Source organism: Triturus cristatus, chromosome 11, assembly GCF_964204655.1.
Source record: "Triturus cristatus chromosome 11, aTriCri1.1, whole genome shotgun sequence".
Classification (NCBI taxonomy): domain Eukaryota; kingdom Metazoa; phylum Chordata; class Amphibia; order Caudata; family Salamandridae; genus Triturus; species Triturus cristatus.
The window spans coordinates 410,848,345-410,873,363 of NC_140594.1; the positions used below are offsets into that span (position 1 = coordinate 410,848,345).

The following is a 25,019-nucleotide window of genomic DNA, read 5'->3' on the forward strand; positions in this document are numbered from 1 at the left end:
CTATACCAATGGTGTGGGCGCAGGAGCCCTGTGCCCCTACAGTACCCAGGTCCATTCCTGGGCTCTGTAAGTGCAGTGCTGCCCTTTCAGAGTACATGGTGCTGGGAGCTCGTCAAACATGAACTCCACAGCACCATAAAGGCAGCCCTGAAGACTGAGGAGTTTGGTATCGAACTTCTCAGCACATTAAACCCCCACTGATGCCAGTGTGGGATTTAATGTGCAAAGCACCCCAGAGGGCATCTTAGAGATGCCCTCTAAAACCTAACCTACAATCAACGTCTGTGCTGAGGCTGCCTAGGCTGCCACACACCAGACATGTTGCTGGACCCCTGGGTAGGAGAGCCCCTGCTCTCCTGGGCCTGCAACAATGCACATCCTGGGCGAGGTGCTAAATCTCCTCCCCCAGGATGGGCAGGGGGAAGCTTCAAAGGCATGCCGCCTCTGTGAGTTTCCCCAGGCCACTGCAACCCCCCACTCTGGCGGGAAGCTTGGCCGGAAACCCCAAATAAGGACAAGGAATGTGCCAGCCTGCCAACCCCACCCCTCAGGTGGGGGAGGCGAGGTGAAGCACATCCCCGGGCTCTCGCCATCTTGAAGATAGGAAGCACTACCCAATCAGGATTAGGCTACTGCCCCCCTCCCACAGGAGAGAGGCAGGATAGGGGGTGTACCCACCTCAGGACAGGGACCCATTGGTCCCTGTCCAGCACCTACCTGTAACGCCCCTAAATCTAGTATTTAGGGGCACCCTGAACCTTCCTTCCCCAGATCCGAAACTACAAGAAGAGCAAGAAGAACAAAGACCTGCCCTGCAGCTGCTAAAAAGATGAAAACACCAACTGCTTTGGCCCCAGCCCTACCGGCCTGTCGACCCTCGAACCTGCTCCTGCTCCAGCGCGGCAACTCTTGTGACCAGCAACCTCAGAAACCCCGGAGGACCTGGCTACCTTTAAACTCTGATTCCCTGGGACTCCCATGAGTAGAGGCTCTACTCAAAACCTACCTTTCACCCATGGCAGCAGCCCGGAACCGCGATCCCAGCCCACTCTGCACCCGCCAAGCCTGGCCGGTGCCGGAGTGAACTAAACCCACGAGGACGACCCCACGGCGACTGTGACCCCGAGTCCGGCACCCAAGGACCCCCCCTCGACTATCCTGAAGAAGCTTGCAGCCTCAGAACAGAGTGCCACCCCAACCGCGATCAACAAGAGGGTAAGATTTCCGACATCAAAAGGCACCCCTGCACCCAGCGCCCCACTGCCCTCTGTGCCCAATCCCGGGGTACCTACCCATCCTTCAACTACCCAACTTACCCCTCGAAGTGGTGGTGGCACCCGAAGAGTCCTCGTCCCCGAGCCTGCAGTCTTTTTCCAAACCGGAGATTTCCCATAGAAATCAATTGAGCGACCGACGGCTCAAAAGCACCCTGCAGCCAGCCGCCCGAGTGGCCCTGGCAGTGAAAACTCTACTCTAACCTACTTCCCCACTTGCCCTGAGTAAGTGACCAGGAGCCCAGCTCCCACAGCCACGTGGCTTGCGAGACAGCAGCCACCAACCAAGGCCCCCCCTATCCCTCATAGGATAACATTGGGCCTAACTCTCTCTGCACCCGGCCGTCCTGAAACCGCTGAGGGTGAACTAACTGTACCTACCTGACACTGGGGGACCCCTGAGTCTATGCCCAGAACTTCAACTCTGCCAGTCGAGTACTTACCCTTAAACCGCTAACTTCATTTTTCTCATAGGGTAACATTGACTGGCTTTTGCTTGAAAATTCTTCTAAGTGTGGACTTTTCAAAACTTCAAATAATCACCAAAAATCAGCCGAGTGACAAAAACGAATTTACTCACCTGCTCTTAGGTGAGCTCCCAGTGCTGGATCTTGGTGACCAGCACTGACTCTGAAAAGTACCCACAACTATACTTACCTGTTTTGGATAAATGTCCCAGTACTAAGTCTAGACACCCAGTACTGGATTACAAAAGTAACGATAACCTACATTTCCTTCCATAGGGAATCATTGATTGTTTGCTCTGAAATATTTTCTAAGTGCTCACTTTTGAAATAGCTAAATATTAGTTAAAAATCATTACAGTACCAAAGTCGACTTTCAACAGCTGATTCTGAGAACTGACCCAGGACTGGATCTAGGATCCAAGCCTGTAATTACAAAAGTAATCTAAAAAGTAATCTGTTGCATATAATTTGAATTTATCATTGAGCTCAATGTATTGTGTTTAGAAATAGAGTTGCCTACTGCAACTATTTGTAACTGTTTACTCAAAAGTCTATTGCATATTCAAAAGTATTTTTATGAAACATCTCCTGTCGAGAAGGAATATGCTACTTACCAGTATGCATCTGTTCTTGGCATGTAGAGCTGCAGAGTTGTACACTTAGCATAGGTCGCCATCTGGTGTTGGGCCCGGATGTTTGCAGTTTGTTTTTCTTCTTGGACCGTCTTTGGAAGTCACGAGTTTGGTGACTCCTCCTTCGGTCCGTACTGCGCATGGGCTTCGGCTCCATCCTCAGATTGTTTTTCGCCAACAGGGAAATGATGGAGCGTAGTAATAACAGTGAGAAACCCATGTGTGTTGTATCTAAATAAGATGGACTGGAACGGATACAGGTAGCCGGGGAGGCGGGTGGGCGTGTACAACTCTGCAGCTCTACATGCCAAGAACAGATGCATACTGGTAAGTAGCATATTCCGTTCGAGGCATATGAGCTGCAGATTGTACACTTAGCATAGATTATATAGCAGTACCCAACCTTAGCGGCGACCACCGGTATCCGCTGCAGCTGTTTGAAAGAGTGTTTTTAGTACAGCCTGGCCCACCCTAGCTTGCTGCTGGGAATGCACATCTACACAGTAGTGTTTTGTGAATGTGTGCGGTGTAGACCATGTGGCTGCCTTGCATATGTCATCTAAGGGTATATTCCCTAGAAAAGCCATAGAAGCCCCTAACTTTCTTGTAGAGTGGGCTTTAGGGGGAACAGATAATGTTCTCTTTGCCTTCTGATAGCAAATTTGTATGCATTTTACAATCCACCTAGCTATCCCTGATTTTGAGATGGGGTTGCCTTTATGTGGTGGAGAAAAGGAAACGAACAACTGTTTGGTCTTCCTGAAGGGTTGCGTTCTTTGTATGTAATATAGCAACGCTCTTTTCACATCTAGTGTGTGTAAGGCCCTTTCCGCAACAGATTGGGGTTGCGAAAAGAAGACAGGTAATTCCACTGATTGATTGAGGTGGAAGGGGGTAATGACTTTGGGCAGGAACTTCGGATTAGTTCGAAGTATGACCTTGCTGTGATGCATTTGTATGTAAGGTTCCTGTATGGTGAACGCTTGTATTTCACCAACCCTTCTAAGGGAAGTGATAGCTACAAGGAAAGCTGTTTTCCAGGTGAGAAATTGTAGCTCACATTTGTGCATTGGTTCGAAGGGCGGACCCATTAGTCGTGTAAGGACCAAATTTAGATTCCATACAGGGGAGGGTGGTGCCCTGGGAGGAATTACTCGTTTGAGGCCTTCCATGAAGGCTTTAATAGCGGGCACTCTGAAGAGTGACAAATGCTGTCTGTTTTGTAGATAGGCAGCGATCGCTGCTAGGTGTAGGCGTATGGATGAATACGCCAGGTTACACCTGTGAAGATGGAGCAGATAGCATATGATGTGTTGTATGGATGCATCTAGAGGGTTGATTGTATTGTTACGGCAGTACATTACAAATCTTTTCCACTTTGCGGCATAGCATGCTCTAGTGGTAGGACGTCTGGCTTCCATGATGATGTTCATGCAATCAGGGGGAAGGTTAAGGTACCCGAATTCTAAGATTTCAGGAGCCAGATCGCCAGGTTGAGCTGAGCTGGGTCCGGGTGCCTGATTTCTCCATGGTTCTGGGTTAGGAGGCATGGGGAAAGGTGCAGTTTTTGATGTGGTACCACTGATAGTTGTAGTAGCGTGGTGTACCACGGCTGTCTGGCCCACGTGGGAGCTACCAGAATGAGTGTGAGGGAGTGCTGTTGTAGTTTCCTGACCACTAATGGAATTAGTGGGAGAGGTGGAAAGGCGTATGCAAATCTGCCTGACCAGTTCATCCATATCGCATTGCCCTTGGACAATGGGTGTGGGTATCTGGCGGCGAAGCTTCGGCATTTTTTGTTTTCGTGGGTGGCGAAGAGGTCTATTTGAGGATGCCCCCACTGTCGGAAGAATGGGTGAAGAACTTGTGGATGCAGTTCCCATTCGTGTAGTTGTTGAGTCTGTCTGCTGAGCAGATCTGCTATGGTGTTTTGTACGCCTGGAACATGTTGTGCCAGGAGAAAAATGTTTTGGGGAATTGCCCATCTCCATATGCTCTGGGCTAAGCGGGAGAGCTGGGGAGAGTGTGTCCCCCCCTGTTTCTGTATATAATACATCGCAGTCATGTTGTCTGTGCGAATGAGGACTGCTTTGCCTGAAATCTGCTTTTGGAAAGATTTTAGGGCTAGAAAGATCGCCAAAAGCTCCAGATGGTTGATGTGGAGCGTTTTTTGCTGTGGCGTCCATAGACCTTGCATTGTGAGGTGTAAGAGGTGCGCTCCCCAGCCGGAGAGCGATGCGTCCGCTGTTAGAGTCACTTGGGGAACCGGGTCCAGGAACGGCCGTCCCTTGGAAAGGTTTGTGGTGTTCCACCACTGCAGAGAGTGATGTGTGCGGCCGTCCACCAACACCAGATCCGTCAGCTGACCCTGGGCCTGGTTCCACTGTTGTGCTAGGCACTCCTGAAGTGGACGCATGTGGAGTCTTGCATGGGGCACTATGAAGATGCAAGACGCCATCATCCCTATGAGCTTCATAAACACTCTTGCTGGTAGAGAGTGTTGAGGAAGGAATATTTTGCGTAAGGCTAGAATGCTTGTGATTCTGGCTGAGTTTGGATAGGCAATACCTTTTGAGGTGTCTATGGTGGCCCCGAGATATTGCTTTGTGTGAGATGGTATGAGGTGGGACTTTTGGTAGTTCACCGTGAAGCCTAGCTGATGAAGCAGTTGGATGGTGCTGTTTGTATGCTGCACGCATTGGTGGTAGGACGCGGCTTTTATGAGCCAGTCGTCTAAGTAAGGGAAGACGTGAACATGTTGACGTCTGAGGTGTGCTGCTACTACTGCTAGGCATTTGGTAAACACCCGTGGTGCAGTGGTGACCCCGAAGGGGAGAACCTTGAATTGGTAATGTTGCCCGTCCACCACGAACCGGAGGTATTTTCTGTGAGAGGGGTGTATTGGAATGTGAAAGTACGCGTCTTTCAGATCCAGTGTTGTGAGAAAGTCTCCCTGGCAGAGGAGTGGGAGGACTTGTTGTAAGGTGACCATGTGAAAGTGGTCTGAATGTATGTAGGCATTTAGAGGCCGGAGATCCAGAATGGGTCTGAGGGTCTCGTCTTTCTTTGGGATTAAGAAATATAGGGAGTAGACCCCTAGATTTCGTTGATTGTCGGGTACCTGCTCTATGGCGTGTTTCTGGAGGAGCGAGAGTACCTCTTGTTTGAGCAGTGTGGAATGCTCTTGGGACATTGGACGGTGCCTTGGTGGGATATTGGGTGGGGTAGATGTTAGCTCGAGGCAGTACCCTGACCGAATGATTTGGGTCACCCATTTGTCCGATGTTATGGACTCCCATACGTGGATAAAATCTTGTAGTCTGCCCCCGACCGGAGTGGAATGGTCTGGGGGGAGCGAAGGGGAGTCATTGTGCGGGTGGGGTGGCAGAACGGGTATTGTTGGTTTTGCCCCTGCCCTTATTGTTGTTGCCTCTGTAACCACCTCTTTGGTTGCCCTTTGAAAAGGTATTTTGAGGAGGGGATTTGTAGGAGGTAGAGGCATTATCGGTGGAGGAGCCTCTACCTGTGCCACGAAAGGACGAGCGTCGAAAGGAACGCTTAGAGGCTTGGGTCTGGAGCGCTCCCATAGACTTCGCTGTGTCTGTATCTTTCTTCATTTTTTCGAGCGCTTCGTCTACCTTTGGGCCAAAGAGTGTTTGCTGGTCAAAGGTGTGATTAAGTATTGATGTCTGGACTTCAGGCTTGAACCCTGATATCCTGAGCCAGGCATGGCGGCGAAGCAGGACACTGGTGTTTATGGCTCTAGAAGCAGTGTCTGCTGCATCGAGGGCACACTTAATGGAGGTGTTTGTGATTAGTTTGCCCTCCTGTATCAGGTCATGAGCTTGGCGTTTGTATTTCTCTGGAAGGTGCTGCATAAGAGCCTCTAATTCATCATAGTGTGCTCTATCATATCGCGCAAGCAGTGCTTGTGTATTTGCAATGCGCCACATGTTTGCAGCCTGGTAGGCGGTGCGTTTACCAGACGCGTCCAGAAGTTTAGATTCCTTGTCTGGTGGTGGGGCATCTCCTGAGGATTGGGAGTTAGCCCGCTTTCTAGCTGTGGAGACAACTAGGGAATCTAGAGGAGCAGGGCCCTTGATGTATGCAGGGTCTGTGGGTGCCGCCTTGTACTTCTTCTCTATTCTAGGGTTTAGTACTCTGGCTCTGACAGGGTCTTTGAATACCTCTGTAGCGTGCTTGGTGACACCCTTAAGCATGGGTAAAATAGCAGTGGAACGATCTTGTAAATCAAATGTATCCAGTAGGAAGTCTTCTTCCACTGGTTCCGTGTGCATGTCCACCCCATGGTAGTGTGCTGCTCTCTGCACTAAATGGTGAAACCCTAAAGAGTCCTCTGGAGGAGACGGCCTTGATGGGTATAGGTCGTCTTGAGGTACATTGGGTACATCAGGGTTATTATAATCCTCCCATGGATCTGGGGTCCCTGGTGGAGTGGGATCCATTGGGGCGTCCCCTGGGTCATTGTCCGGGTCCCCGTCATCCGGGTCTGGGGATGGGGCCGGATCGTAGTGAGGTAAAGGTGGAGGGGGTGGTGGTGGGAGGGGGGGTGGCAGTGGGGAGGGTACTCTAAGGGGAGAAGTAGCTGAGTCCCTCTTTTTGGGTGGAGGAGGAGGAGCCGGAGCCTCAAGGCGACGCTTCTTAGTAATCACAGTCAAAAGTCCAGTCTTTGGATCTCTGGACAAAGTCTTTTGTAAAGGGTCTGGTGTAAACAGAGCCAATGGCGCCGAGTCGTCTGTCGGCACCGGCGATTTCGGAACCGGAGGTTTCGATGTTCTGTGTACGCCCTGCTTTTTGGAGGTCTCCGTGTGTTTCGGCGTCGAATGCTGTTTCGGCGCCGGAGCGTCGGTGCCGACCGATTTCTGTTTGTGTTTGGTCGGCGCCGAGTGTCCAGGCTTCGGCACCGGTGGTTTCGGAGTCGAGCTGGATTTTGCAGGCTTCGGTGCCGAGTGGTGTTTATCGGCACCGGGCGTCGGCTGGCTCGATCCCGAGCTGCCGTGAGACTTTGAGTGCTTCGACACCGGGCCCGAAGGTGGGGTGATCGAGGCTTTGGTTTTGGTTTTGCCCAGGCCGGCAGGCGAGGGAGTAACCGGAGTCTCTTTGGTTTTCGGTGCGGGGCTGGGAGGGGGCATTGTACTCACGGCCCGCTGTCCTGGTGTTACGTCCTCCAGGTCGGAGTCGTCGGCCTCGGAAGCGCTGACGATGTCTTCTCCCAGTTCGGTGTGTGTCTGCCCCGAAGCTTCGGCGTCGTCTCCGAAGATGTCCGGTGGAGCTGTCGAGGATGAGTGCGCCATGGTGCGTCGAGCCCTTCGATCTCGGATCGTTTTCTTCGATCGAAAAGACTTGCAGGCGGGGCAGTCTCGAGCCTCGTGTTCCGGAGAGAGGCAAAGGTTACACACCTGATGGAGGTCGGTGTGGGGAAATTTAGACCCACATTTTGGGCACTTTTTAAACGGAGTCCTTTCCATCGGCCGGGACCGGAGTCGCGGAGGGCCCGAAGGCCGGTGTCGATGTACGGGATGGAAAAAGTGCCGCTTCGAGAGATGAAGATGATGAAGGAACTCGAAGAATCGAGGATTTTCCGTCGAGGCTGGAACCGTAGAAGTTCGAAGCCGGAGTACGAAGTATCACATCCGAGCCCGATGGCGGAAAAAAACAATCTGAGGATGGAGCCGAAGCCCATGCGCAGTACGGACCGAAGGAGGAGTCACCAAACTCGTGACTTCCAAAGACGGTCCAAGAAGAAAAACAAACTGCAAACATCCGGGCCCAACACCAGATGGCGACCTATGCTAAGTGTACAATCTGCAGCTCATATGCCTCGAACAGTATATTTTAATTCCAAGTGTTGGTTCTAAAATAAAACAAGCATATATTTCTTATATACAAACCATTGGCCTAGAGTTCAGTTATTGAGTGTGTGGAACTATTTGCTGACTGAGTGTGTACAACAAATGCTTTACACGTCCTCTGATACTGCCTTACTGCTCGACCAGGCTACCACTTTGGAGAGTAAGGTTATATCTAACTTTAACCTCTGTTAAACCCTTGGGGTCTGTGGACTCTGTACACCCTGTACCTATTAAGGAACAGGATATACAGAGCCACTTTCTCACAGAAGGTCTCGGACGGATACATTTCTTTTTCTTCCTGTGGTGAGTCTGTCCTGACATCTTCCCACGAGATTTCTTCCTCGGGTATGTAAATCACCCTGAGTGAAAATGTACACTTCTTCCATCTATGTGTCCTGTGCTATCGCCGTAATTTGTGTGTCCCGTCTCAGTTTAATACCTAAAACCTTAGGAGCTCTAAGTGTGGGGCCAGTTTCCTCAAGAACTTTCTTTTTTGCATTACGCATTCTGTCTTGGTCTCAAAAGCCCTCTTCTTCCTCCCAACTTCTACGACATTGGAGGTTTTAGTGTTCTCCCCTATTGGGACTTTCCTTTTCGGGGCCCCTTTGCCTCCTTACCCCTTCATCCTGGATTGTCTTCTTCAGCTGAGGTGACACCCTTCAGCAAATTCTTACTGGTGGTCTTCTCTCACCCAAGAAGTGGAGTCTCTTGAGCTCCTCCTTTTTTTCCAGGATAGAGGGCTTGACATTTTGTGATTTAACTTCACTCAAAGACTTGTGCTTCAGCGTGTTGGGGGGTAACTTGGGTGTCTTGTCTTTTGGGCCCCTCAGGGGACTTTCAGGCATGCAGCACTGTAGGCTCAGATTCTTGTCCATGTTATTCAACCTCCTGTGAACTACTTTTCAAGGCTGATGGCTGGATGTTTCCCCTGTGCTTCCACGTCCTAGATGTTGATGTCGGAGAAACCCATCTCCTCCATGACGCAACACCCCTCATTTTTATAGCTCTGACAACCTAGCCATGCCTCTGGGTGCCCAGTATGCTCAAAGAATCTGGTCTCAGAATTAGGACAGTGCGCACGGAAAGCAGTACTCCACCTTAGGGTCTCTTGGAATATAAAACACACATACTGGCAGTTTTTTGTTTAGGGTGAACTCTGTCAGTTTGGAGAGAATTTAAAGAGCATGGTCTTGATGAACCCCAAGAATCCCTAAGTTGACCAGATACCATTCTCAGACCATGTGAAATCCCGCTGACAAAACCCTGAAAAAAAACACACTCCAGTTTCAATCTTGATCACCTCGAGAGTTTTCCATTTTCCTTCGAGGTATTCTTGACTATTTGACAAAATAGTCGGGAGCCTTTGTGATGCACTTGCATACCCAACTGCAGAAAAAGAATCTAAGATGGTGGGCACTCATATGGCATTGCGGAATTACTGTCTACATTATGCAAGGGCTTCGCCTATGCCGACTCACACTAAGAAAACTTTTACGAGTTAAGACACCTCTGGATCAAATCACTAGAGGGTGAAATTGTATAAAGTATGTGAATCGAGAAGAGATTTCATGCAGCAAAAATGATTTTGGGACAGAGAGATACCCAGGATCTGTATCAAAGGGCGTGGAAGAAAACAGAAGCAATGTTAGAGCACTGGTATGATGCCATATACGAATCACTGACATCACACATGCAGAGGCACCTGAGTCAGGTAAGAGCTGCAGAGTCGCCTGTTGGCACAGGACAGCTATTGCAACTATTCTGGATTCAGTCTGTTGCCTGGAGGCGATTCTATAGGTGAAGAATCAGCAGAGAGCTGTACCAGAACAAATCATACAGTTCCACATGTCCTGCATCTTAGGATCATGTTGCTTTTGGAGTCACTAGAGGGCCACTTCATGACAATTTAGTCTGAAAGGCACCAGGATGCTTATCTAAACACACATTAGGAAAAATGATGGACTAGCTTTTAACTGGTTTACTCTAATACAGGGGTCGTCACACTGGGGGGTGGCAGCCAAGCTCATTATAACAGTGCTTAGAAAGCGTAAGCCACTGTGTAATGGGCCATCACTAACATGTTTAGTGGTTTAAATCCTTTTGTTTCACGGGGGGGGGGGGGGGGGGGGGGGGGAGCGCAGCATTAAAGAGTTTGAAGACCACTGCTCTAGTATCTGCTGAGAAGCTGCTTGAAACTTATCTTTTGCCGACTGTATATATCACTGGTAATGAAGAATAAGATGGGAGGTAGCCCTGTATGAACCAGAGGGCAGGGCCCATACACGTTATGCAAAAAAGAGGGGCACAACAGATTGGTTGTCAATTTAGAATTATCTGCACCGGTCAGAATAGGTACTTATTTGGTGATGAATTAATGCCATTTTTCTTAGCCATGGAGTCATTCGGTCACAATCTTTCCCTTCAACACCGAAATAGGGCACTTGTTTCCCAGCATGCAATTAAATAAGGTAGCTTTCCAGAACCCAGTTACAACGACAACAATCTTGGGCCACATAAACGTTAATTTCCTGGAGCTATCTCCCGAAAAATTCAGGAAAAAGCACTCAAGAACTGATAAGATCACAATGTACCATGAATTAATGTTGCTAAATATAAGATTGCCCAAGAAAAAGAAGGCCAATCGGCTTTACCTTCAATGGTTTGATACATGAACCAATAATGGGTCATTACAAAGACATCTCGATGTAGGACCTTACATAAGACGATCAAGAACTGGTTTAACAAAAAGACACGCGTTAGGGTGAGGGCAAGGACCGGCTGGTGTACTCGGAGCTAATGGATTTAGTCAGCCACAAAGGAAGCTACCAATCTGATCTTAATTCCGGTATGCGCCTGTTTTTATCCCAAATATTACTGGCTCAAAAAGTTACTATTATACAAGTTAACTTCTGAAAATATCATCACGATATGTACAAAAGGTTGCGCTCACACACACACAAGGGGGTTGTAGCCCAAGCCCAGAGGATCTGGTTATTCACACACACCCATTTATATATATTAAAACAAAACAAGTAGCACCTTCCGACGCCAACCCCTAGATGACGGGATATATGCATTGTATGGGCATCTAGAAGACATCTATGGTGTAAAAGCTCATCTACACTAGGCCTGGGAGGTGAACTCCGCTCACTGAGTTTTCGGCACTCCATGCACCGCAGAAAACACCACTCCTCGTAGTGCAGCAGGGTTTTTCCCCCCGCTCGAGAACAGTAAGTTTGCAAGCGCATGCTGCCACTCGGGTACAATTTCTACCCGAGCGGCAGGAAGACCAGCGCAGATGGCAGTTCGCACTGCACTCCGCCACTTGCGGAACTCTGCAGAGTTTTTTTTTTGTCACTTCGCGGAGTTCCGCATAGCGAAACTCCGCGAACTACACCCAGGCCTGATCTACACCTCACGGCGAAGGTTACATGTATGGAAACAGATGGTAATCATGAACTAAGCTTTTAATTATAACGAATAACATTTGTAAAATGCTTTAGCAACAGTCAACAATGTTAGTGAATGTCTAAAAAGAATTTAGCATAAATGTACTAACATACGATGAATACATCTGCTGACGGGCTCTAATATTTCGGGATCCATAACTAGTAAGGGCACCGCTAATCCCCAAGCAAGAAATACTTCTTTAAGGACATCGATGCCCGTTACAGTAGACCTACTTGAGAATAGAACCACTAGTGACAGTCACAAGTCAAAGACACCTTGAAGGCCTCTGCTTCCTCTTACCAAGGACGCCATATTCAGAGAGAGAACTGTTGCACACTGTATAAGGAGCCTGGTTCGGCCACAGATGGTTCATTGGGATGCAGGTTCGCTTGTCCACGTTCTGGTCATGAAGCACATGGTGACGGTGACTGGGTAAAGGAGAAATATATCAGGCTACTACTAAAACATAGCACACAGCTGCAGCAGGTCTATGAGTTAAATAATGAGGATCGCGTCACTAAGACCTACCTGAAGGTACCCCTCTCAACATCTTGCCCACTCAAACGGATATGGATGCCCTCCTTTAGGAGGGAGCCAAATGCCATGTACTCTGCCAGCGCCCAATCTATAGTCCTGTTCTTAACCATTTCTCCTCTGGTTTTCAAAATCCGGCTAAGACCTGCAAAAAACAGAAAAGGGGCTCAAAACATTAAACAATACAAAGGCAACATATATTATGGTTGGGTCATAGTTTAATGTAGACATTCTACTGATAGAGGCTAGAAAACCGTTAAGACTGTAGAAATAGAGCATAGGAGATAAGAATGTCTAGAACTGTATTTCTAACAAAGTCAAACAAATGTCCACTAAACTGTATACCTCCGTGGATGGTGAAGTCTTCCACAGGCACAGAGCTGCCCACGTTTCCTATATGGGTAAGATCCTCTTCAGGTAGGCCAGTGGATGGGCAAGTCATGCTCCTTGGCTGTCCATCTAGTGTGAAGAAACCTAATGGAGAAGAACAAAACATGTGAAACAACAACCACATGCAATGAAAATATCCAGCAGAGCCTGGGGATCTAAGAGTAAGAACTTGTTCTATTAATGAAAATTATAAGGCTCCTAAAAGGGGGAGGGCAGTTTCCGTTTCAAAGTTCATAAGGTGGCAGATCAACTTTTTCAGACTGGCAATTCCATATTTTGACCTATTCTGAAAATCCAAAACAAGTCACTGTGCTTGCTTGGGATTTATGCAGTATTATGTATGCAACAACATTCTTTAGAGTATATTTCTCTGCTGCTCGACGACACCATTACAGTTTGCTCATATGTTAGATTTCAATCAAAAACAGCATACAATTTGTGTGTCAGGGAATATTCTATTATTTGGATGCCAACTTTGGCAAATGATTAGCTTGGGTAGAATATGAACACAAAAAAGGATTTAAAGTTTTTTGTATTTATGTTAGGAGTAAAGTACCGAACGCATTCCAATTTAACACTAAAAAAAATTGTTTTTTTTATTGTATTTTGAGCGTTCCCAGTCATTAACACAAAAGGAGTGGTGGAGCATACAATAAAAAAAAAAAAAAAAGATACTTTATTTGATCAGTTAGCAAGCTGATATCTTATTTGCTGAGAAGGTGGCTTATCTTAATCGTTTCCCAAAAAAACATTTTCCTATAGTTACCTGCAAATAACTTTTTTTTTTAAATCCTATTTTATTGGCACTTAAACAGTGCTAACACGTACATTGATCTAATTGACTAGTTCTCTGTACATTGATCTAATTGACTAATTCTCTTAACAGAAGTATATAATGTTCTGCTAATATTGTCTAGTATGTGTTCACCACCAGTCCCGCAAAAACAAAATTGTCCCCCCCTCCCCTCTTGAGTTGCATTCTAATAGACAGGCTGTGGTGTCTGATTGCTATCAGGTGCATCGGATCTCAGAGGTTGTGTGGTGCAGTGCCAGAGCTTCTGGCTGCTTTAAGCCTGTTGTCCCTCCTGTTCATTGTCTGGGTCCACTTCTGCCATCCTAGGACTGCCCGCCCCGCTAATATCCTCCTGTCCAGTTGCTACCAGCTCACATACTAGGCTTTCCCAGGCTCTGGCCCTTTCCATCTTGCCTAGTCCCCGGCTGGCCTCTCGGAGTAGTAACCTGCCTTCTGCTCCCACCCATCTTTCGAGCTCCCTCTTCCAGGGGGGGATCTGTGGTCCTCTTGGGGCCTTCCAGTTCCTGGCTATCTCCCTCTTGGCTAGGACATAGGCAAGATCCTGAAAATTTCCCATCACCTTTTTTTTGGCTGTATGAGGAAACCACTCCAAGAGGAAGAGTTCTGGGGTCTGTGGAAGCTCCTTGTCAACCAAGTCGCCGATTACCTGCTGTATTTCCACCCAAAAGACCTGCGATATTGGGCAGTCCCAGAACATATGGAGTATGTGCGCCTCTCTCTCCCCGCATCTCGGGCAGGCCGCTGATTCCACACCAAAATGTTCCCTAATGCGGGCCGGCGTTAAAGACGCTCTATGCAGCACATAGTTAATTTAAATAGTGCATTCCTGGGCGCTTTCGGGGCACGTTCTAGGATTTGGTCCTACTCTCCCTCTGGTATCTGTTTACCTAGGTCTTCCTCCCATTGGAGCTGCAAGCGCTCTAACGGCTGTTGCATATCCTTCTGTATTGCCTTATAGAGGCACAACACCGCCAGCGCTCGCGGCTCTGCACCCCCACCCTTTTAATGCATCCTAACCCTGCACGTTAGGGCCCTATGTTTCAGAAAGTGACCCCCAGGTAAGTCATACGCAGCTTGCAGGTCTTCAAAGGAGAGGAGCGTGGAATTCCGATATAGGTCCCCCATCATTCTTAGTCCTGCCTCAACCCAGTCTTCTAGCCCTGCCCAGTGTTCCCTCTGTGGAAGATAACGCAGCATCGTCAGTGGTATGTCAGGGGAATAGGGAGTTGCAGCGCCCACCTTCAAGTATCTGGTCCAGCAGCGCACCACCACCCCAGTTGAAATTGTGTCCTCGGATGTGTTTCGACGTACTCGCAGAACCATTTATGCCAGGGTCGCAGTATCTGGTGCATCTGAACATTGTTCCCTGTCTGGGTTATGATCGGAGTAGTCCCTTCCCTGTGGGTTATGGGTTTGCCATGCATCTAGCAATCCCCAGCTCTGTCGCCATGTAGTGAACGCATGAGAAGCGCGTGCCGCCTGGGAGTTTGCAGTGGGGGGTGGAACTGTCCAAAAGCACGGAGTCTACGCTATTAAAGTCGCCCCCCACTAGAACAGTACCCGCAAGATACTGTGCTAGTCTGTGGCACAAAGAAGGCAGGTTGTTCTACGTTTGGGGCGTAGACACTAATCATGTTTCTCTCGACCTTCCAGTTGCCCCTTTATGGCTACATAGCGACCCTTCGGATCCACCACTGAGCTTAGCAGGTGGAACGGGACTCCCACTTGAACCCATATTAGCGCCCCTCGCGCATAGGCCGAATAAGTGGTGTAAAAGGGATGCCCTCTCCACCGTCTGTGTAACGCCTGTACCTCCTTTTGTGTTTGGTGCGTTTCTTGTAGGGGAGCTATCTGGGTTCCCCGTCTCCGAATGTATGAGAGGACTTTGTGGCGTTTAGACATGGTATGCATACCCCTAATGTTCCAGGTCATCTATTGATAGTGCTGATCGTCAGCCATTATCAAGTATTTCTGTGGTCCGATCGCCCCCCAGGCCGCGTGGCACCCCCTGTGCACCTCCCCCATTCAAGCCCGCGTGGTACTCCGCATTCTGCAACTTAAGGATCCCCCCCCCCCAATTCAACAATAAACATGTCCCGAACTCCCACTCCCCAGGATAAGCAGATAAAAAAAAAAAACATCCAAACTAGTTAAAAATGTCTACAATTGACTGCTTGCAGGTCAATCAGTCAGTCCTAGGGGGTGGCCACTCGTCGACGCTCTCCCAGTCTCTGCGGCCACCATCCCCCCTCTGTAACTTCAGAGGTCTTCCCGATAGCATTCTCCCCTCATTCACCCCTGTAACTGAATGTAGCTGCAGAAGCGCCCCACAACATTCGAGTGCTGCACATCTCAGTCTGCCGCATCTCAGTCCGCTGTTCCTCACCACTAGATGATGTCATCCGACGTCTGCGGGGTGACACTCGAGAGTGTCTCACTCTGCGCCTCCGAGTCGCTTGACCCAATATCAGAGCCGGTGTTTGCTGCAGCTTCGCTGTCTTAAGGAAGGTCTTGGTTCCGCACCCCGCCGCTGATCAGGGCCACCACTTGCATCGAGTTCACCCATTCAAGCTGTGCCTCCTCCTGCGAAGGGACCAGAGTCTCCGCCCCAGTCCTCCGGTTCCTGGAGCGAGTTCCTTCCTTTTGTTGGGTCCCGTGGCTGTTCTGTTCCTTGTGAGAAAGTGCCATCTTTCTTGAATGGTATGCCCGCAGTTTTTGCTGAATTGCTGATGTACTTTGACTGAGTGTGCCTTGGGCTCCTGCCAATCAGGTGCCCAGGGCCTATGTTCCTTCGATAAAACTGTGTTGAAGCCTAAACCCAATTGGCATCTCTGGCCGCATGTCAGCCCCTGGTAAATGGTACACTAGGTACCCAGGGCCTTGTGACCAGAGAAGGCCCCTAAGGGCTGCAGCACTTATTGTGCCACCCTTAGTGGAGGAGTGTGGCTCAATGGTTAGAGCGGCAGACCCTGAAGCAGAGTTCTGGCCAGGGACCAGGGTTCGATTCCCGCCTCGGCGGGGCTCGGGCTCAATTTCCTCGGACCGGTCTATTCTCGCCTCGGTGCCTATTCTAATCACAGGCCCCACGCTGCAACTCTGGGCAATAGCTTGCTTAGCCTCCACACCAGCCCCAACAGCGCTAAGGATGCCTGTCTTCACCCTGGGGGTGCCCAGGAGTGGACACTTCACAGGGAAAGCCAGGAGGGGTTCCACAGCGGTATGAGTATCAGCGCCAGTAAACCGCAAAGGCGACACCGCAAGGTGGCCGTCTGGTGACAGTGCGCTCTATAAGTACCTTGACATTTACATTACATTTACTTAGAGGCCCTGTACCCTGACACACAATGCCCTTGCAGGCTGAGTGTCTGGGTGCAGAACAAAACAGTCGACATGGCACACATCCCTGTGTGCCATGCCCACAACACACACTGCCCTGGCATAGATCAGCCACCACTCTAGCTGGGTGCCCTATGCCAGTGGTGTGGGTACAGGCGCATGAGCCCTGTGCCCCTAACGTACCCAGGTACATTCCTGGGCACTAAGTGCAGTGCTGCCATTTAAGAGTATATGGTGCTGGGAGATCGTCAACACGAACTCCACAGCACCATGATGGCAAGACAGAAGTTTGGTATTAAACTTCTCAGCACATTAAACCCGCACTGATGCCAGTGTGGGATTTAATGTACAATGCACAACAGAGGGCATCTTCGAGATGCCCCCTGAACCTAACCTACAACCCCCACGTGCTGTCTAAGGGGCTGCCTAGGCTGCCACACAGCAGACATGTTGCTGGACCCCTGGGCAGAGAGCCATCCGCTCTCCTGGGCCTGCAACAATGCACATCCTGGGCGAGGTGCTAGGTCTCCTCCCCCAGGATGGGCAGGGGGAAGCTTCAAAGGCATGCCGCCTTTGTGAGCTTCTCCAGGCCACTTGCTGTACTCAGCAACTGGCCCCTACCGGTTCTGACCCCCACTCTGGCGGGAAGACTGGCCGGAAACCTCAAGGAAGGAAAGGGGGTGTGCCAGCCTCTGCCAACCCCACCCCTCAGGTAGGAGAGGCGAGGTGAAGCACATACCCGGGCTCTTGCCACCTTTAAGATGGGAAGCCCTGCCATTTACCTACCTGTAACACCCCTAAATTTAGTATTTAGGGGCACCCTGAACCTTCCTTCCTCAGATCCAGAAAATGAAACAAGATCAAGTAACAAGAAGACCTGCCGTGCAGCTGCTAACAAGAGGAAGACACCAACTGCTTTGGCCCCAGCCCTACCGGCCTGTCGACCCTCGAACCTGTTCCTGCTAAACCCCGGCGTCTCTAGTGGTCAGCAACCTCACAAACCCCGGAGGACCTGGCTACCTTGTGACTCTGAGCATCTGGGACTCCCACGAGCAGTGGCACTGCTCAAAGCAAGTAACTGACCCCTGGCATCAGCCAGGAAACGCAAACCCTGCACCCGCCAAGCCTGGCCTGTGCTGGAGTGGACAAAGACCACAAGGACATCCCCCCCGGCAACTGTGACCCCGAATCCGGCACCCAAGGACCCACCTCGACGCTCCTGACGACGCCTGCAGCCTCAGAACCAGTGACCCCCCCCCCCCCAACCGCGATCAACAAAGTAAGAATTCCTGACACCAAAAGGCACCCCCGTGCCCTGCGGCCCCCTGTGCCCAACTCCTGGGTACCTACCTAACCTCCAACTACCCAACTTACCTCTCGAAGTGGTGGTCACATCTGAAGAATCTTCATCCCCGAGCTTGCAGCCTTTGTTCGTCCTTGAGTTTTTCCATTGCAATCCATGAGCGCCCGACGGCTCAAAAGCACCCTGCACCCAGCCGCCCGAGCGGCCCTGGCAGTGCAACCTCTACTCCTACCTACTTCCCCATTTGCCCTGAGCAAGTGACCAGGAGCCCAGCTCCCACAGCTGCGTGGCCTGCTAGTCAGCAGCCACCAACCAAGGCCCCCTTGCCTCCCATAGGATAACATTGGGCCTAACTCACTCTGCACCCGGCTGCCCCTGTGCCGCTGATGGTGTAACAACTGCACTTACCTGACCGTGGGAGACCCCCCAGACTATGCCCAGAACCTTAACTCTGCCAGTCGAGTACTTACCCAAAAGCCGATAATTCACTTTTCTTCCATAGTGTAACATTGACTGGTTTCACTTGAAATTTCTTCAAAGTGTGGAGTTTCTAAACTTTAAAATATTCACCTAAAATCAACCGAGTAACGAAAACGGAAATACTCACCTGCTATTAGAGATCCCAGTGCTGGATCTTGGTGCCCAGCACTGACCCTGAAAAGTAATTGCAAACCATACTTACCGCTAACTCAATTTTCTTCCATAGGAAACCATTGACTTTTTCTGAGAAATTTCTTTTGTGCCGATTTTGCAAACTTACAAATATTCGTTAAAAATCGCCTGTATACCTAAACGCATTCTATCAACTGCTTACAGGTGGTATACTAGTGCTGGATCCAGAATCCAACACTGAATCCGAAAAAGTAACAATAACCCCACTTACCTGCTAAGTGAATTTCCTCCCACAGGATAAAATTGGTGATTTGATTAGAAAAAGTTTGTCAACTTTTAAAATACCAAAATATTGCTTAAAAATCACAATAGTAACTAAAACGTATTTACTCACTTGTTTCCAAGAACTGTCCCAGGACTGAATCTAGGATCCAGTCCTGGAGTTAGAAAAGTAATCCTGAAAGTAATCAATTGCATTTAACTTAAAATTCCCATGGAGCTCAATGTATTATTGTGCTTGAAATTGTGTAGCCTATTGCAACAAACTAACTATTGCATTCAAAAGTCAATTGCCTATTGCAAAGTATTTCACTAAAGCATCTCATTCTGAGAAAGTATATTTTGATACCTATTGTTGGTTCTAAAATAAAACAACCATATATTTCTTTATACAAACCATTGACCTAGAGTTCAGTTCTTGAGTGTGTGAGACCATTTGCTGACTGAGTGTGTACAACAAATGCTTTACACTGTCCTCTGATACTGCCTTACTGCTCAACCAAGCTACCACTTTAGAGAGTAAGATTATATCTAACTTTAGCCTCTGCCAAACCTCTGGGGACTGTGGACTCTGTACACACTGTACCTATTTGGGAACTGTATATACAGAGCCACTTTCTCACAGTAGGCCGAAAGCAGTCAACTGCTTCTGTACAATGTCGACAAATGGAGGTGAGATTGTGCATGTTCAAGTGCCAAATCCTACCCTGCTGCTGCGAAAGAAGATCCTCCTGAATTGGCAACCTAACGGATGGGCAGATGCTCAGGCCCAGAAGTTCAAGGTACCACACTTCCCGGACCAATCCAGAACCACTAGGTTGACTTGTGCCTTGTCCTTCCGGATTATCTTAAGAACTCAAGGTAGGAGACACCTGCGTGCTCCACTCTGGGCCAGAATGTATTGCCTACTGAGAATTGTAGCTGGAATTGTAAAGCGCAAACATTTTGAAACAGTTCCCCCACTGTCTGGCAATGCCCTGTGCCACCTCAGGATAGAGCATCCAATTGCGATCCACCAGGCACCGCCAGCTCAAGAATCATACCAAGTGGTTCACAACCAGAGAGATGCCCTGACAACCCAAGTGACTCCAGAGGTCACAGGCTCTGAGCACAAGACCAAGGATCCCATTCCACCCTGTTTGTTGCAGTACCACATAGAGGTAGCGGTGTCTGCGTCGACCAGTCCTTCAGCTCCAGATGAATGGCCTGCAACTCCAACAGACTGATATGGAGCTGGGTTTTTGCCAGAGATCTCTACCGCTCCCAAATAACATCTATGGTCCAGCAGTGACCACCATTGTCCGCACCGGTTGTTGAAGGGAGAGGGTTCTGCCACTGGTCCAACTGTAGTCAAGTTACCACCCCTACAGATCCCATGCAGTCGCCTCCAAAACCTTGATAGCATCTGACAGATTGCCTTGGTGTTGGGATCACTGGGATGTCAGATTCCTCTGCAGACCACGCATATGCTGCAGTCGGCAAGCAGGATGCAGGAGGCTAACTGGCGAGGAGACTAACCGGCCAGGAAGCTCCAGAGCTGCTCTCACTGAGATCCAGGACAGAGGCACTTCGGGATTATACACTGAATGTTCAACACTTGTTGCAAAGGAGGGAAGGCCCTAAACTGCACCATAATTAGGACAGCTTCAATGAAAGGAAGCGTCTGCAAAGGAATGAAGTGCAATTTTGTGTCATTGATTGTGAACCCCAAAAAAGTCAGAAGGATCACCATTGTCTGGAGGTGGTCTATGACAAACTGTGGCAAGCCTGCCTTCACCAGCCAGTCATCGAAGTTTGGTATTCTTGATCTCCAACGATGCTCACTTTGATGTACATGCGAGAGGAACTGGTGAGGCCAAAGGGGAGCTCACTTAACTGAAAATTATCTTCGCCTAACTTGAAACGCAGGTAATGTATGTGGGACTACAGACAGACCGAATATCGCCTGTAGGAAGCTGGCTCTGTATATACTATACCAAAGTGAGGTATCGTGTGCACAGAGTCCAGTGGAACCCAAAAGAAAGGCAGAGGTAAAGTAGATAGCATCTCTCTATTTTTGGTAGTGTGGTCGAGCAGTAAGGCTTTAGCAGAGGACAGTGTTAAGCATTTGTTGTACACACAGGCAGCACATGAATTCACACACTTAAAGACTGAACTTCAGACAAATTGTTTTTGTATAAAAATATTCTTTTAGTTATTTAATTTCCTAGAGCCAAGCAAGCCTGGCACAGGTACGTGATAAATCCTTTGCAGTAAATATACAGTTGTACTACAGTTTGGATTGTAATTATATGTGCACTTTGTTTTGACTTACAGTATTGTCACTGGGAAATGCAATGCTTTGTAAATGCAGTACATATACTTTGAATGGGCTTTGTAGTAAAATTACCGGTAAGTTATGTAGGAAACTGGCTCTAGATATACTACACCAGAATTCGGTGTAGTGTGTATAGAGTCCAGGTGACCCCAGAGGTAGCCAGAGGTTAAAGTTAGATAGAACCTTACTCTCTATTTGTGGTAGAGGGGTCGAGCAGTAAGGCAGTATCAGAGGACAGTGTTAAGCATGTGTTATACACAGTTAGCAAATGAATTCACACTCCCAAGAACTGAACTCAAGGCCAATTCTTTTTGTATTAAAACGGTTTTATTTTTAGAACCAAGCAAGCCTGGCACAGGTAAGCATTAAATACTTTACAGTAATAAGTTGCTGAATGAATAACCGTTTGAAAATGCAATAGGAATTGTACTTTGTTTAATTTACAGGGGATGCAGTAGGTTGCAATACTTAGCAAATACAGTACATTGAAATGAAATAAATAGGCTTTTTAAGTAAATTACAGGCAAGTTACTTTTTATGTTAGTTTTCTAACTCAGTGCTGGATAACTAGATTCAGCACTGGGATATTTCCTGCAAACAAGTAAATACGTTCTGGGCATTTGTGCTATTTTTAAAGAATATTTTTAGATTTCAAAACTCCACACTTAGAAACTTTTTGGAAGAAAATGGTCAATGTTATTCTATGGAGGAAAAATAGGTTATCGTTTCAAAGGTAAGTTATCGACTGTGGGAGTTAAGGTTCTAGGGTTAGACTCAGGGGTTCCCCCAAGGTCAGTGATGCACTCTTATTACACCCTCAGCAGCAGTAGGGCGGCCGGTTGCAGAGTGTTGAGGCCCAATGTTATCCAATGGGGCATAGGGGGCCTCCAGTTGGTGGCTGCTGGCAAGCAGGCCACTGGGTTGTGGGAGCAAAGCTAGGGTTTATGTCAGGGCAAATGGGGAAACTAAGTAGCACAAAAGGTGCACCCTCAGCGGCACTGAGGCAGCTGGGTGCAGAGTGTGTTTTGACGTCGGGCGCCCTGTGGTTTCCAGCGCCCTGTGGTTTCCAATGGAGAACCTCCGGTTTGCAAAAGCACTGCAGGCAGGGAGACAAAGGACTTCTGGGTGCGACCACCACTTCGAGAGGTAAGTTGGGAAGTTAGGGGTTGGTTAGGCACCATTGGTTTGGACACACAAGGCCGCGGGGCGTCTGGTGTAGGGATGCCTTTTGGGGTCGGACCTTCTTACCAGCTCTTGGTCGCAGTTAGGGGAGCTTTCTGGATTTAGGCTGCAGGCGTCGGCTGGAGGCAGGTCCGGGGTCGCCGGATCTTGGTTCAGGATCGCTGGGGTGACCTCTTCGTGGCGTTTGCCCACTCGCGCTCAGGACGTGGACGGTGGGTGCAGAGTGGGGCGAATTTGCGGTCTCCGGCCAGAGCCAGATGTTGCAGTTGAACAAATCCGGTGTTCACAGGAGAAGCAGCCTTTGGAAGTGAAGCCAGGCAGGTCCTCTGGGGTTTTTGAGGTTGCTGGCTGCAGGACACATCGGGATTTCGCAGGAGCAGGTTCGAGGGGAGACAGGCCTGTAGTGCTGGGGCCAAGTCAGTAGGCATCGTCCTCTTGTTAGCTTTGCACGGCTGTTCGGTCCTTTTCTTCTGGTCGCTTCTGGATCTGAGGAAGCAAGGTTCAGGGTGTCCCCTAAATACTAGATTTAGGGGTGTTACAGGTAGGTAGAGGGCAGAGACCAATGGGTCCCTTCCCTGGGGTGGGGACACCCCCTATTGTGCCACCCTCTAGTTGGAGGGGGAAGGAGTCTGTCCCTGGTTGGTTGGGTCCCCCCAACCTCAAGATGGTGGGGACTCCGAGTTGTGCTTCACCTAGTCTCCCCCACCTGGGGGGTGGAGTTGGCAGAGGTGGGCACACCTCCCTTCCTCACTTTGTTTTCCCACCGGTTTTCCCGCCCAAAGTGGGCGTCAGAACCAGTGGGGACCAGTTGCTAAAAGCAGCAAGTGGCCTGGGGAAGCTCACAAAGGCGGCAAGCCTCTGAAGCTTCCCCTTCCTGGACCCTGCCCATCCTGGGGGATGTGCATTGTTACAGGCCCCCCGAGAGCAGCAGGGGTCCAGAAACATGTCTGGTGGTGGCAGATGAAAGCAGCTACTCAGCCTGGACACTAGTGGTAGGTTGTTTTTCGGGGGCCATCTCTAAGATGCCCTCAGTGTGCATTTTTCATTAAATCCCACAATGGCATCAGTGTGTGTGTGTAATGTGTTCAGACGTTTGATACCAAACTTCAGTTTTCAGTGTAGCCATTATGGTGCTGTGGAGTTTGTAATGACAAACTCCCAGCACCATATACTCTTAATGGCAGCACTGCACTTACAATGTCTAAGAATGGACATAGACACTGTAGGGGTACAGGGCTCATGCACCTGTACCCTCACCACTGATACGGTGCAACCAGCTAGAGGGGTGACTGATCTATGCCAAGGCAGTGGGTTGCAGGCATGGCACAGAGGGATGTGTGCCATGTCGACTCTTCACTTTGTTCTGCACCAAGAGAACACGCAGCCTGCAAAGGCAGTGTGTGAGGGTAATGGTACAGAGCCTCTAAGGGTGGCACAAAAAGTGCCGCAGGCCTTAGAAGTCTTCCCTGGTCACAGTGCCCCGGGCACCTGTGGTACCATTTATCAGGGGCTGACCTGTGGTCAGAGATGCCAATTGGGTTTAGGCTTCAATGCAGTTTTAGGGAAAGAACATAGGCCCTGAATACCTGGTTAGCAAGAGCCCAGGGCACACTCAGTCAAAGCACATCACCAATTCAGCAAACAGTGAGGACAACCATGCAGAAAGAGGGCACTTTCTCACATCGCCATTTTGCGATTAGCAAAAAAATTGCAAAATTGGCACTTGTGTAAAAAAAAAATTTTTTTTTTTTTTTTACAAAAGTCCCTGCAAAATATTGCCATTTAAAAAACATCCAGGCTGATCCTTCTTTTACGGACTCTGCACTGAGCTGAGCCAATAAAAGGAGGTGAATAAAAAGGGACAAAAGGTGTTACATTTCTCTGTCGCCTGCCTATGTTAATTAGTTGGAAAAGCACAGACCCCTTCACTTGCCTAAGGCTCTCAGATTACCAGCCTCTCTCACCAGGCTCCATCCAATCTCCTCCCCTCTGCCCTTTGTTTAATGGCACCCTGCACCCCTTTGTTTGTGTATAATGTAAAGCGCTTCAACACTGGTTGCGTTTGCGCTATATTTGAGCTCCAGTTACACAAGGTCACATTTGTGTGTTTTTAGGCAAAGGCAGCAGGCGGCGGAACTAGAGCCTGGTTTCCCAGTCCACAGCTCTGGCCATAACAAAAAACATCCTCTCATCTACACACCCACCTTCTCCCTTCCTGTAGGCAAGGGGGTTTCGGTTGCAGTAACCTCCTCCTCCCACTTTTTGCCAGATTTCTGATGCTAACTTGACTGAGTGTGGTGGGACCCTGCTAACCAGGCCCCAGCACCTGCGTTTTTTCTCAAAACTGTATCATTGTTCACACAACTGGCACCCCTCTGGCCCACATGCAAGTCCCTTTTAATAGGTGCCAGTGGTACCACGGGCCTTGTGACCAAAGAGGGTCCCTTATGGCTGCAGCATGTTTTGTGCAACCCTAAAAGACCCCACACCAAACACATACACCCTGCCAGGCTATGTGTTGTGGTGTAGCTAAACCAAAACAAGCATTGGCATAGC

The 25,019-nt window shown here is 49.1% G+C and overlaps 1 protein-coding gene across 6 annotated transcripts in view; it reads right to left on the minus strand.

Moving 5' to 3' along the window:
* Positions 1 to 25,019, minus strand: part of OGDH (oxoglutarate dehydrogenase) — a 587,498-nt gene that overhangs the window by 192,563 nt on the left and 369,916 nt on the right. For all 6 annotated transcript variants that reach the window (XM_085636081.1, XM_085636083.1, XM_085636078.1 and 3 more), the window contains 3 exons: positions 12,576 to 12,704; positions 12,225 to 12,375; positions 11,997 to 12,124 (listed from right to left, as the gene is read on the minus strand). In XM_085636081.1, the coding sequence (XP_085492207.1) occupies positions 11,997 to 12,124; positions 12,225 to 12,375; positions 12,576 to 12,704 (408 nt within the window). The remainder of the gene's footprint in view (positions 1 to 11,996; positions 12,125 to 12,224; positions 12,376 to 12,575; positions 12,705 to 25,019) is intronic.